Raw genomic sequence first — 13,520 nt, 5'->3', positions numbered from 1 at the left:
GTGAGAGAATGCGGTATCTTTTTAAGTAGATAGCAATTTAGGTTTGTCAAGACAGTTTAATGAGGAAAAAATCATCTTTCAACAAATGATGATAGAACAACCTAGTTATTTACATGCAAAAGAATGAAAATAGACTCCTGTTGTACATCATATATGAAAATTGATTCAAAGTAGATCAAAGACATAAAAATTAGAGCTAAAATTATAAAACTCTTGAGGTTGGGGTTGTGGTTCAGCAGTAGAACGCTGCGCCTAGCATGTGTGAGGTCCTGGGTTCAATCCTCAGCACTATATAAAAATAAATAACCAAAATAAATGTTTTAAAAAATTATAAAACTCTTAGAGGAATACATAGGATTAAATCTTCATAGCCATGCATTAAGCAGTGCTTTTTGGTTTTTTTGTTTTGTTTTTTTGTTTTGTTTTTTTTTTAGTATTTTTTTAGTTGTAGATGAACAGAATACCTTCATTTTATTTATCCATTTCTGTGTGGTGCTGAAGCTCAAACCCAATACCTCACACGTGCTAAGAAAGTGCTCTATCACTGAGCCACAACCCTGGCCCCTGTTTTTGTTTTTGAGGGACTGGGCATTGAACCCAGGGTCACTGTACTACTGAGCTACATCCCTGGTCCTTTTTTATTTTTATTTTGAAACAGGGATTTAAAATTAAAAGCCTTTATGCTTCATAAGACACTATGAAGAAAGTAAAAAGATAGCCCAGAAAAGGAGAGAAAGTATTTGCAAATGATATATCTGTTAATGGTCTAATGTCAGCCCAAATGGTCTAGTGTTAGTCAACAAATATACAATTAACTCAATATAAAACTGGGTAAAGTGTTTGAGTGGACAGTTCTCCAAAGAAGATACACTATACAAATGGCCGATATGCTTATGAAAAGATGCTCAACAACATTGCCCATTAGAGAAATACAAACCCAAATCACAATGAGATCCCACTTTACATGTAGTAGGATGGCTGTAATCAAATGTGGTGAAGATATGAAGAAATTGGAATCACAATACATTGCTAGTAGGAATGTAAAATGGTACAGGTGTTCTGGAAAACAGTTCAACTGTTCCTCAGAATATTAAAATGAATTTACTATATGTTCCAGCAACTCTACTCCTTGGTATATACCCAAGAGAAATGAAAACATATCCATATAAAAATTTACACGTGGATGTTCACAAGCAGCAGTGTTCACAGTAGCCCAAAAAGTAGAAACAACCCAAGTCTATCAACTGATGAATGGGTAAACAAAATGTTTTATAGCCATACAATGGATATTATTCAGCTATAAAAAGGAATGAAATACTGACACATTGCTAACCTTGAAATCTGTATGCTAAATGAAAGTAGCTGGACAAAAAAAAAGGCCACATATTGTTTGATTTCATTTACTGCACATGAAATGTCTAGAACAGGTAAAAACATAAAGGCAGAGAATAGATTAGTAGTTGTGCAGGGTTAGAAAGAGACTGGAAACTGCTGGTGAGTATTGGGTTTCTTCCTTGGGGTGATAGAGATATTCGAAAACTATAGTTGTGATTGTACAATCTTATAAATATAATAAAAATAAGTAAACCAGATACTTGACAATTGTAAATTTTATGATAGTCATTCATTGATATCCCTAGGGAATTAAGTACAGGACCCCACTCCCATACCAAAATCTGGAAATGCTCAAGTGCCTTTTATAAAATGGTATGGTATTGCCTGTAACCTAAACACCTCCTCCCATATACTCTAAATCATCTCTATATTACTTATAATACTTAGTACAGTATAAATGTTATGTAGATAGTTACACTGTATTGTTTAGGGTCTAATGACAATGAAAGAAGTTTGTACATGTTAAGTACAGAGGCAGTTTTTTTACAAATATTTTCAATCTGCAGTTGATTGAATCTGCACTTGTGGAGCCAACTATAGATGTGGAGGATGGACTGTGCCATTTGGTGTAATTTGGAATGGGGAATATAAAAAGATGAGGCTGGATCAGGTGTGGTGGTGCATGCCTGTAATCCCAGTGGCTCAAGAGGCTGAGGCAAGAGGATCAAGAGTTCAAAGCCAGCCTCAGCAAAAGGGAGGCGCTAAGCAACTCAATGAGACCCTGTCTCTAAATAAAATTCATAATGGGGCTGGGGATGTGTCTCAGTGGTCAAGTACCCCTGAGTTCAATCCCCAGTACCAAAAAAAAAAGAAAGAAAGAAAAAAGAAAAGATGAGGCTAGGTTGGGGACTTTTAAGTGAATTATGTTTGAACTGGGTTGTAACATTGACAGCGATGAAGTGGAAGTTAGGAAATATCCTAAGAATATGTAGAAAGATTGCTGAGAAGACTGAAGGCCTAGCTGTAGTTAGATACTATAAATTTATATTAGCACCTTTTATTTGGTCACTTTCATTCTCCATCTTAAGCCAAAATTTCATGTTGTTTTACACCTGGGTATACAGAAAAAGAGCAAGGCAAGGGTAAGAGTGTTGGCAAGCCAGGTCCAGTGGAATGTGCCTCTAATCCCCACTGCTCAGGTGGTTGAGGCAGGAGGATTTTAAATTCAAGACCACATTAGGCAACTTAATGAGACCTTGTCTCAAGAAAAAATAAAAATGAAAAGAGCTGGGATATAGTTCAGTGATAGAGTGCTCCTGTATTAAGTCCCCAGTACCACCAAAAAAAAGTGTTGGCAAAAGAACGTTTGAAACGTAGCCATGAAATCCCAGCTGAACAGAGAAAAGAAAATCAAGGGTCAGTGAGGAGAAGGTCATTTGTAATAGGAGAAATTAAGAGAGCTGAAATGATAGAAATGGTCCAGGATTTTTTAATTTGAGGTTGAGCCAAATGACCTGATTTTTAAAGGATTTAGGGCTTTTGCCCATAAGGAGTGAAGTATGGTAAATGAGAAGGGCAAAATTCTTCCTCTCAACTCTTGTATGACTGGGGAGGGGTTTTTTAGGGAAGAATCATAAGGCATCTCCATGAGAGGATCTATTGAAGTGGAGAGGAAAGGGAGGAGAGGGCGTGAGAAGAGCCAGCTCCAGAAAACAGAAGTACAAATCATGCTCCCAGCACTGTCAAACACATTTGGAGTGACATGGTCTCGTTGGTGAGATCAGACTGACAAGAAGAGCTTCTGAAACAATTTTAGTTGAGGAAAATTCCTCAAACTCCACATAATTTTCTTTGTTCTGGCCCCAAATATCAAAGCAATATTCTAATTATGATTTGGCTCCCCAGAGAAAGAATGTGTTCATCGTCAATAATTAAGCTTGGTAGAATTCTCACTATAATTTTTGTAATCATTATTAAAACATATTTTTATTATACATCTCTCTTTTTTTGAGTAATCAGTATTCTAGGGAATCTTTGGTTTTCCAAGTTGATTCAGAGTATAAGCTCCTGAGTTATACTGTTTTTGAAGCTTCACTGGTAAGTTCGCTCTGCAAGGAAACATCTGCATGATAGACCTACTATGTAAACCGCAGTGGAGAAGCAGACTTGCACATTGTTTTGCCTTTGTACAGATTTATCTTCTTTCCTCTTTCGGAGCGGCATTCATTGCATTTCTTAAATGCTTTGCTTAGGATTTCAAAGTTCAGTTTGACCTCTGTACTGGGACATTATCAGGCCCAGATGCTGCACTTGAATGGCTTTTGGCATTCAATGGCTTGATAGCCATGATTCAGTTTGAATCACCCCCTCACGGACCAAATGAAAGCACATTCTTGCAGGATCTGTGCCATATTCTTGGGAATCATTTTATTTTCCAACTTATTAGACTAGTTCAGAGGCCTTTGGGTTTCACTGGACTTTTCTTCATTTCCTTCTTTTGTTGTTCTTGGCCCCCTCACCTTCCACCCACTTTATTACTCATTTCTTAAGGGTCTGACTACTCAGAAACACTGAGAAAATATCTGAAGCCATATGGGTTGAGTAAAACAAACTTAAGAGAGAGGGGCAGGAGAAAGAAATATGTGTTCTCTGAACTTCCTTTGTTTATATGATCTGTTTATATGTTGTTAAGGTTAAGGTTGTGTTGTCCAGCTGCCTCTCCACATTTTAAAAATGACTGAAGATATCTGGGGAACATTCTTAAAAGGGTCATGTTGGCATAGTGAATGAAAAGACACTTTATTTGTCTCCCACCAGATAGTATGTCTAGTTGGAGATGTGGGAGCAATGCCAAGAGCTTCAAATGCAGAATCTTGAGGTTCTTGAAAAGCCAGGGACTTCCAGGGACACTTTTAGAAGAAACCAGTGAACGGAACCCTTTTAAGATTTGGGGGTCTGTACCTGGCTCTTCAAATGATTGCCCACTACAATTAGGCTCTGTGATATCAAATTAATAGTTTTTTGTTTGTTTGTTTGTTTTTAAGGCATAGAGATTTATGTAGGAAGATAGATGGATATTCAAGAAGAGTGCAGGAATTGATAGTTTGTTTTGGTAAAATGAACATTGGCACTTGGGTAAGATAACGTTAGCAGCTCTGAAAGCCTGAGCTCTCATCTGTCTTATAAATTATTAATTAAAATTCGAGTACATTAGAGTCGGAATCATTCTAAAAAACACATAGAACAGAATTCTGTGGTGGTGTCAGAGCTATTCTGCTTATAAACACCCCCTGCACATGGCTTCAATGCCCTGTTCTGTGACTGAATGGGAAGTTCCTCTCTGCCTTCCAGGTTTTACCCACTGTAATAGGTATGATATATACTGAGATGCTTTTTTGTCACATTAAACTGGTAAGCTATTTATGGAGCAGTCTGTTAAATAATAAATTTAGAAGTGAAAATGAATAAGAAAAAGAAGTAAAACATCAGTATTAGCATTTGAGAGATAAACCACTCAACTGGAAATTGTTGAGAACATGGTATTGTTGTTGTCTGCATTTTCTTAGTATTTCCCAGAGCCAGAGGAAGCCTAGGTCAGCTGTGGTTGCTGTGCTTTCCTTTAATTGCTGTTTCACTAGGTCTCCCGAACAGCAGCACCTGAAAGAACTGCTGAGGGAGCTCCTAAATGAATTCTTATAATTTGCTTCTCAATTCTACCAGTTGATGGAGGCCCTTTCTTTCTTGAGTGGTTTGCAGTTCCACTTAAGGGGTTGATGTTTGGGTCACTATTGAATGTTTTGTTTGAATATCACTTTCATGATGAATGGGAAGCTGCTGCTTTTAGCTTTGTTGGGTGAAGTCCTTGGTGGTGAGCCTTGAAAGGAAAAAAAAAAAATTCTTTGTAGTGATATGCTAAATGAAATTACTGTCTTTGTCACTTTGTCCTTTTATCCTTTCTGTCTGATAACCTCAGGTTCTTGTGATTTATTTGTTTTCTTCAATTAAGCTTAGCTGTTTCCTATACCCAGGTGCATTCTATTTCTGCTGATGGTTATGATAGTGAAGTGGAACATATTTTTGACCTGGAAGTGTGGTTTCTTTGGCTCAGAACCACATCAGTATGCCTTCCATCCTCCACTTCCTTTGCATTATTTCCTTTTGGAATGCTCCATTTGTCACCATTTAATCTAAGCATGATTCATGTGGGACTGAGAACTGGTAATACTGTAATGACAATACTTTTCTTTATATGATAATACTCAAAGCACTTACTATCTTAGCCTTTTCTCTTATGAAGCACTTTCAGTTTAATCCCTCTCAACAACCCTGTAGGCTAAGTCAGCAATTTTATCTGTGTCTAAGATGGTGAAATTGGAGCTCAAAAGAGGTTAAATACCTTGCTCAGTGTTACAGTGCTTTTGAGTTACTCTGCTTAACAGTTTCTACAGGAAATGAAGAGTATTTTTGAAGATACCCTGAATGAATAAAAAGAAATTTTCCAAACCAAGTCCCAATTGTTAAAATCAAACTTATTTTTAGTCTGGTCAGTTGATAAGACCAGAGTTAAAATAAGTTCCTAACCATGGAGTTTAAATTGATGTGTCCACGTCAGGAAAATGAATATCTAGGTCCGTGTCTGTTCTGCAACTGATGTGGTAAAGTTAAGCCTGGCTCTTAAATTAGTAGAATTTGAACTGGGGGACCAGGGCTGTAGCTCAGTGGCAGAGCGCTTGCCTAGCACACGTGAGGCACTAGGTTCGATCCTCAGCACCACATAAAAATAAAATAAATGAATTGTGTCCAACTACAGCTAAAAATATATATTTAAAAAAAAAAACTTGAACTGGAAGTAATTAAGCCATTAATTATTTTTTGATTCTTTCTTTCAGGAAGATGGAAAGCTTGATGACTAGTTCCACCCTGCCACCCCTTTTTGCAGATGAAGATGGCTCCAAGGAGAGTAATGATCTGGCTACAACTGGGTGAGCAGCCGCTTTGGGACATTGGGCCTCTGTGTAGACTTTAATACAAAGCTTCTGACAAAGTATGAGATGCTAAAGAGGCAGTTTTGTATAATAAGATTAGAAGGTGCATTTGTTGTGTTTTTCAAATAGAGCGAGACCCATTGTAAACTTGCTTTCATGTGTCTTTCTTAGAACTCTGGTTCCTATGAACTGATAACAGCAATATATAGACTGACTATGACTACTGTTAAGAAAATTACATAGTCACCATTAAGGAAACACCTGCCACAGAGCTAGCTCTAAAAAACAAATTCATTTTGTGTCCAAATTGCTGCAGTTATTAAAATTATTTTTTCTCAGAGGTCAGCTTTTTAAATGTTTTGGTTTTCTTGTTTGTTTGTTGTCGTGCTGGGCATTGAACGTGGAGCCTCATGCATGCTGGACAGCGCTATATCACTACCTTACAGCCCCAGCCCTTACTGTGGTTCTTTATTCAAGATCTTAGGAGCTTTAGCTGACTTGTGCCCTTTTTGTCCCTACCTGCCATCCCATCTGTGGGATCTTTGGACAAATAAATAAAAGAATATAGAAAAGAATTAATAGGAGCAGTTCATCTCTTCTCTTAAAAAGTCTCTGTTTCACTTGAATTTGATCTTTTCTAGATATTTAGAAGTTATTTGCCAAGGAGAAAATATAACTAATAGATTTAAGTGCTGGTTAATTCCTAAGATAAATTATTTTAATATTCTTTAGAACACTTTTAAAAATAGACTACACTCTGTAATTGTTTCTTTCCCTCATGTTCATTTCTCACCTCATTAATATCTGCCTTCTGACCTCGCTTCTCATATGAAACTGTTCTCCAAAACTTTTCTGAAGGCAGCATAGTTACTAAAACCTTCGATAAAGGTTTTTCAGAGTGCCAGTCACATACCTGCAAATGGAGGATTACAAGTTCAGCAACCTACTGAGACCCTGTCTCAAAAGAAAGAATAAAAAAGACTGGGGATGGAGCTCAGTGGTAAAACACCCTGGGTTCAATCCCCATTACCAAAAGGAAAAAAAAAAAAAAAAAAAGATTTTCATAGTATCCATGTGGCAATATTCCAGGTATTATATCTAAAGCAGTGATCAAAACAGACAAAAAATCCTAGCTAACCTCTTAGAGCTTAAATTCTAATGGGGATGTCAAACGCTAAACAGGATGAATAAGTAAATACATGCTACATTGATAAGAACTTTGGATTAAGAAATAAAGTGGTGAAGAGAGATCAGAAGGGTTTGGGGGTATAGTTTTAGACACACTGGTCAAAAAACATAATGAGGTCTGAGACTGTGGCTCAGTGGTAGACCACTTGTCTGGCATGCGTGAGACACTGGGTTCAATCCTCAGCACCACATAAAAATAAAATAAAGGTATTGTGTTCATCCACAACTAAAAAAAAATACATAAAAAAATTTAATGAGAAAGTGACTTGAATAATGATGTGAAATAACGTAATGACAGAAAATAATGTAACTAGCATGCAGTTGGCTAGGGAAGATTTTTCTAGAGGGAGCAGTTGGTGCAAAAGCCTTGAGATAAGGATGTTTCTGCCTTGTAGATCTCCAGGAGGCCAGTGTGGCTAGAGTGGAGTGTACCAGGGAGAGGTGCTGTAAGGGACTACATAGGTGCTTCTTTAATGTACACATGAATTACCTAGAGATCTTATCAAAGTGCAGATTCTGATTTAGAAAGCCTGAGTTACGCCAAAAAAATAGCTGTTGTTGTTGTTGTTTTAATATTTTTAGCTGTAGATGAATACAATATTTTTATCTTTTCATTTTTTTATTTTTATGTGATGCTGAGGATGGAACTCAGTGCCTCACACACATGAGGTAAGCGCTCTGCCACTGAGCCACAACCCCAGCCCCAGAGTACACTTCTTATAAGCTCCTAGGTAATGCCAGAGCTGCTAATATGAGGCCCATGCTTTAAGGAACGAGGGTCTAGATTAAGTAGGATTTCAGATGGGCAGAATAAACACTTTAATTTTTACTCTGAGTGAGATGGCAAAACATGAAGGGTTTTGAGCAGAGTAATGTGATCTGGCTAATTTCCAATAGGATCCCTCTGACTGTTGTATTGAGAATAGTGAAAGGAGCAGTGGGGCTGGACCAAGGAGACTAGTTAGGAGGCTCTTGAAATCAATTCAGGTGAAGATCACTCGTGATTTTGACAAGATTATTTTTGGTGGGAGATTGGGGGCATACTCATTAGAGTGTGTTTTAAAAACATTGGGAATGGGGGTGATGAGAAGTAGAAAATTCTAGACGTATTTTTTATAAGTTATACTCCATATATGTATACCTTTATTTTATTTATTTATTTTCATGCTGAGGATTGAACCCAGTGCCTCACATGTGCTAGGTGAGCACTGTACCACTGAGCCACAACTCAGCCCATCTCTATGTATTTTTGAAGACCAGCCAAACAGGATTTACCTGAAAAACCAGATGAGCAATGTGAGGAGGGAGAAAACGCAAAAGCAATTTCAGTGTTTTGGCCTAACCAACAGGAGGGATGGAATTGCCATTAATTTAGATGAGTAAACTGAACAGGTAGTGAAGAAGTATAGAAGCTCGGTTTTGGGAATATTAAATTTGAAGTGCTTATTAGATAACTAGCTGGGCACAATGATGCATGCCTGTGATCCCAGCAACTCAGAAGACTGAGGCAAAAAGATCACAAGTTTGAGGCCAGCTTGGGCATCTTCATGAGACCCTGCCTCAAAATAAAAATCCCAGTGAGTTCAGGAGGCTGAGGCAGGAGGATCACAAGTTCAAAGCCAACCTTAGCAATTTAGCAAGGCCCTAGGCAACTTAATGAGGTCCTTTCCCAAAATAAAAATATAAAAACAAGCTGGAGATAAGGTTTTGTGCTTAAGTACCCTTGATTCAGTCCCCAGTACAAAAAAAGAAAAGAAAAAACCACAGAGATGTCAAATAGGAAGTTTTTTGTTTTTGTTTTCAAACAGGAAGTTTGATTAATACCAGGTTCTGAAGTTAGGAGACGTTTAAGCCAGAAAGACAAACTTAGGATCATCAGCATATAGCTAATATTTAAAACCTTGAGACTAGATGAGGTCACCCAAAAAATGAGCACTCAGCAGTTAGGAAAGAGAAAAAAATCTTGAAAACCTGAGCCCTGGGAGACTCCAGCATTTAGAAGTCAGGCAGAAAAGTAAGAGTTAGTGAAGGCCAAAGTGAGTAGTTGTAGAGGTAGCAAAAAAAAACAGAGGCAAGTGGGGGCCTGAAAAACAAGTAAAATGAGTAAAAAGGGAGGGGAAGAGATCTAGTGTGTCAGATACTTCTGGTAGGTTGGATAAGGTGAGGTCTGAAAAATGACTTTGGATTTAGCGTGGTCATTGGTGACCTACACAAGAGTTACAAGTTCTTATCTCCCTTGGAATGGATTTAAGAGAATGGAAGAGAGTGGAGGAGGTAGAAACAGGTCTTTCCAGGAGTTCTGCCGCACAGAAAAGGAGAAAAGGAAGGCCTTTAGAGGTAATGCAGAGAAAGTATTTCTGTTTTGTTTCATTTTGCTTTATTTTAAGATAAAAGTAATAATATCACGCTTGTCTACTGATTAGGCTGTTCCTATAGAGAAGAAAGAATTGATGATGCCAGAGAGTACAGAATTGCCAAAAATGCTGTCCCTGGTTAGACAGGAGAATATGAGATCAAGGGCCTAAACAGAAGGTTGTTTGTTGGCTATCACTAACACGGGTAATTCATTCATGGTAAGAAAGGCTTTGGACATCTTTGACCACTCCCTTCTGATTCCTGTCCACTTCAGTCAGGGTAACTCCTTCCCAAACCTTATTGTCATATTTTACTAAAAGAAGAATGTACAAAATATAATAGCTTGAAAATTGATGTCATAGTTGAAATGAAAATGACAGTGAAAGAACAAGTTGCCTGAGACATCCAAAATGATTGAAATGTTTGGAAAATAATGCCACCGAGATCAAACTGGATCTCTGGTGGCACTTCATTTCAGAGAACATGATTGGCATTGGTTTCACAGATTCTTTTACATATTCTTTTTTAAAAGGACCTCAAAAATCCAGGAACCTCCTGCCTTAAATCATCTACTGTGTTTCCTAGAAGGGTCAGGAAAGTGATTTCTTTCATTTTCAATTAAGACTGCATCTGCTTTTGTTCATTTCTGTGTCCACTCTAATCTGGTATTTATTCCAATTCCACTAAAACTTACTCCCTAAAATTGCCAGAGACCTTTAAATCTTCAAATGTAGCAGAATCTTTTTAGCTTATCCTATTTGACATCTGCAGCTTTTTACTTGGTTAACATCTTTTCTTCTTAAAAGTCTTCCTTCCTTGTCTTCTGCAATCATGTTCTCATTCTCTTTTAATACCCTCTGCAATCTCCTTTCTCAGCTTTTTTTAGTCTTTTTTTCCATATTTTTATTGATGCGTTATAATTATACATAATAGTGAGATTCACTGTTACCTATTCATATGCACACAAATAGCAACATTTTTGGTAAATATCATACCTTTCCCAGCTTTTCTAACCCCTCTAACATCTAGCACTGCCTGTTATTTCTGTGGGCAAAGGCCTCTCTCTCCATTCCACCCCTTAGCTTTCTCTCCTGCCTCCATCTCTTACTTCATCTGTTACACACCGTCCTGCTACATCTTCCTTTCTTTTGATGCACCCTGTTCTTTCGGCCTGGGATGATGTTCTTTACCTAATGAATACCTATTCATCTTTTAAGATCTCTTTGGTGAAATCCTTCTTAACACCTCCTCCTAAAATTCATCATACCCACTACTGTGCCTCTGTGACATTTTTTACAAACCTCTGTTTTGGTACTTGTAGTTTTTGCTTACAACAACCCTATGGAATATACATTCTTTCAGAATAATAACTGAATATTACTCTATTGCCCTTCTTTTTTTAAATTTTATTTGTTCTTTTTAGGTATACATGACAGTATAATGTGTTTGGCATAACATACATACATGGAGTATAACTTATTCTAATTAGGATCCTATTCTTGTGGTTGTACATGCTATAGAGTTACCCTGGTCTTGTATTCAAATACAAGTTTAGGAAAGTCATGTTCGATTAATTCTACTAACCTTCCTGTTCCTTTTCCCATTCCCTTCCCTTCATTCCCCTTTGTCTAACCAATGGACTTCTATTCTTCCCTTCCCACCTTTCCTTGTTGTGGGTTAGCATCCACATATCAGAGAGAACATTTGACCTTTGTTTTTTGGGGATTAGCTTATTTCGCTTAGCATGATATTCTCAAGTTCCATCCATTTACCAGCAAATTCCATAATTTCATTCTTCTTTATGGATGAGTCATACTCCTTTGTGTATATATACCACAGTTTCTTTATTTATTTGTTCTAACTTGTTATACATGACAGAAGAATGCATTTCTATTCATAATACACAAAGGGAGCACAATTTTTTATTTCTCTGGTGAACACAATATAGAGTCACACCATTTGTGTCTTCATACACGTACCTAGGGTAATGATGTCCATCTCATTCCACCATCTTTCTGGCTCCCATACGTTTTCCCTTCCCCTCCCTCTTCTTTGCCCAATCCAAAGTTCCTCCATTCTTCCCAGGCCCACTCTGATAATGGATGAGAGATAGGAATTTAATTTTATTCTACTACAGCACCATTTGTTGAAGACACTATATTTTCTTCAATGTATGTTTATGGTGCCTTTGTCTAGTATAAGATAATTGTATTTTTGTGGGTATGTGTCTTTGTCTTCATGTCTTTTTGTGCCAATACCATGCTGTTTTTGTTACTGTCCCTCTGTAGTATAGTTTAAGGTCTGGTGTTGTGATACTTCCTGCATCACTTTTCTTGTTAAGGATTGCTTTGGCTATTCTGTCTGTTGCCCTTCTTCCTGCCCCTCTGAACCTTCCTAAGTCTTCCCCTCAAAATAAATTAATAAGCAGGAAGCTGAGGCAGTAGGGTTCCAAGTTTAAGGCTAGCCTGGACAACTTAGCAAGATCCTGTCTTGAAAAAAGCAGGGTGGGGATGTAGCTCAGTGGTAAAGGGCCTCTGGGTGGGGACACAGAGGACTCCCTAGCACATGTTGCCCACTTTTTCTTTCATTCCTTTACCACATATGATAGAATAAATCAGTCTTCACCATCATTTATACCTTCTTTGTCCACTTCTCATAAGGATGAAACTTGGTTTGATAACTCATCTGGAATAGATTAGTAGGAACAAAAATGTATGTCTACCTGATTCATTTATATTTATACTTGAACTAGGGATGTGTTCAGTGGTAGAGCACTTGCCTGGTATATATAAGACCCTGAAGAATTCAGTCTTCATTACCTCAAAACAAAACATTTATACTTGATTTTAGTGAACTTAACATTTTTCTTGGATGTTCTGTTTATTAACAAATACTATAATCCAAGAAGAAATAGTCTATGTTATGTACCATAGAGTTATTTCTTATGCCTTTTCAGAAATCTCTCTTTTGCGATGGGGGCAAACTGCCTCCACAACTCCCAAGTCTATTCATCTTACCCTTGATTAGTTTCCCCTTCATGTCAGAGATACATGAAAGGTAGTATATAAAATTCAGACTCTGTTGCAGCCTCAGAGCTAAAACAAGTATATATAGAGAGGAGGAGTTATTTTTTGGAGGTGATAGATTGTATCTGGTTTAGTAGGAGTCTTTGTGGAGCAGTCACGATTCAGTCAAACACTAAATAAAACATTTTTTCAAATGTTCTGTAACTTCTATGGAGACATTGTTTACATTTACAAAGATTGTAGTGGAGGATTGAATTCAAGTACTGGCATGTGCTTTGCTGGCAGGAAAATTTATCTTGAGCCTTGGTAAATAAAAGTTTTTGATGCTGTTGAGCCTGAACTTTTGCACTTCTGCCTGTTATTCAGATTAACACACCCAGAGGTTCCTTATGGCAGTGGAGCTACATCATCCACCAATAATCCAGAATTTGTAGAGGATCTGTCCCAAGGTCAGTTGCTTCAGAATGAGTCTTCAAATGCTGCAGATGGCAATGAACAGAGGCATGAAGATGAGGTAAGCTGAGGTCTCCTGTCACTGTCCTCTGAAACTTCTAAAGAAGCAGTCAGCAAAGAAGGTGTTGATTGAGGTGTTCATCATCTGGCTTCTTACCTTCTTGAGATGATACCTGCA

At 37.6% G+C, this 13,520-nt stretch overlaps 1 protein-coding gene across 2 annotated transcripts in view; it reads left to right on the top strand.

The window, feature by feature from the left end:
- Positions 1 to 13,520, top strand: part of Hmg20a (high mobility group 20A) — an 80,122-nt gene that overhangs the window by 43,477 nt on the left and 23,125 nt on the right. The window contains exons 2-3 of one of the 2 annotated variants that reach the window (XM_076851146.2): positions 6,229 to 6,317; positions 13,256 to 13,403. In XM_076851146.2, the coding sequence (XP_076707261.1) occupies positions 6,229 to 6,317; positions 13,256 to 13,403 (237 nt within the window). Of the gene's footprint in view, positions 1 to 6,224; positions 6,318 to 13,255; positions 13,404 to 13,520 lie in introns of both variants that reach the window. The other variant, XM_076851145.2, reaches the window with a different exon arrangement.

The sequence above is a fragment of the Callospermophilus lateralis genome, chromosome 3 (genome assembly GCF_048772815.1).
Source record: "Callospermophilus lateralis isolate mCalLat2 chromosome 3, mCalLat2.hap1, whole genome shotgun sequence".
Lineage (NCBI taxonomy): Eukaryota > Metazoa > Chordata > Mammalia > Rodentia > Sciuridae > Callospermophilus > Callospermophilus lateralis.
The sequence above is the reverse complement of the archived record's forward strand: the minus strand, read 5'-3'. Positions and strand labels throughout refer to the sequence as shown.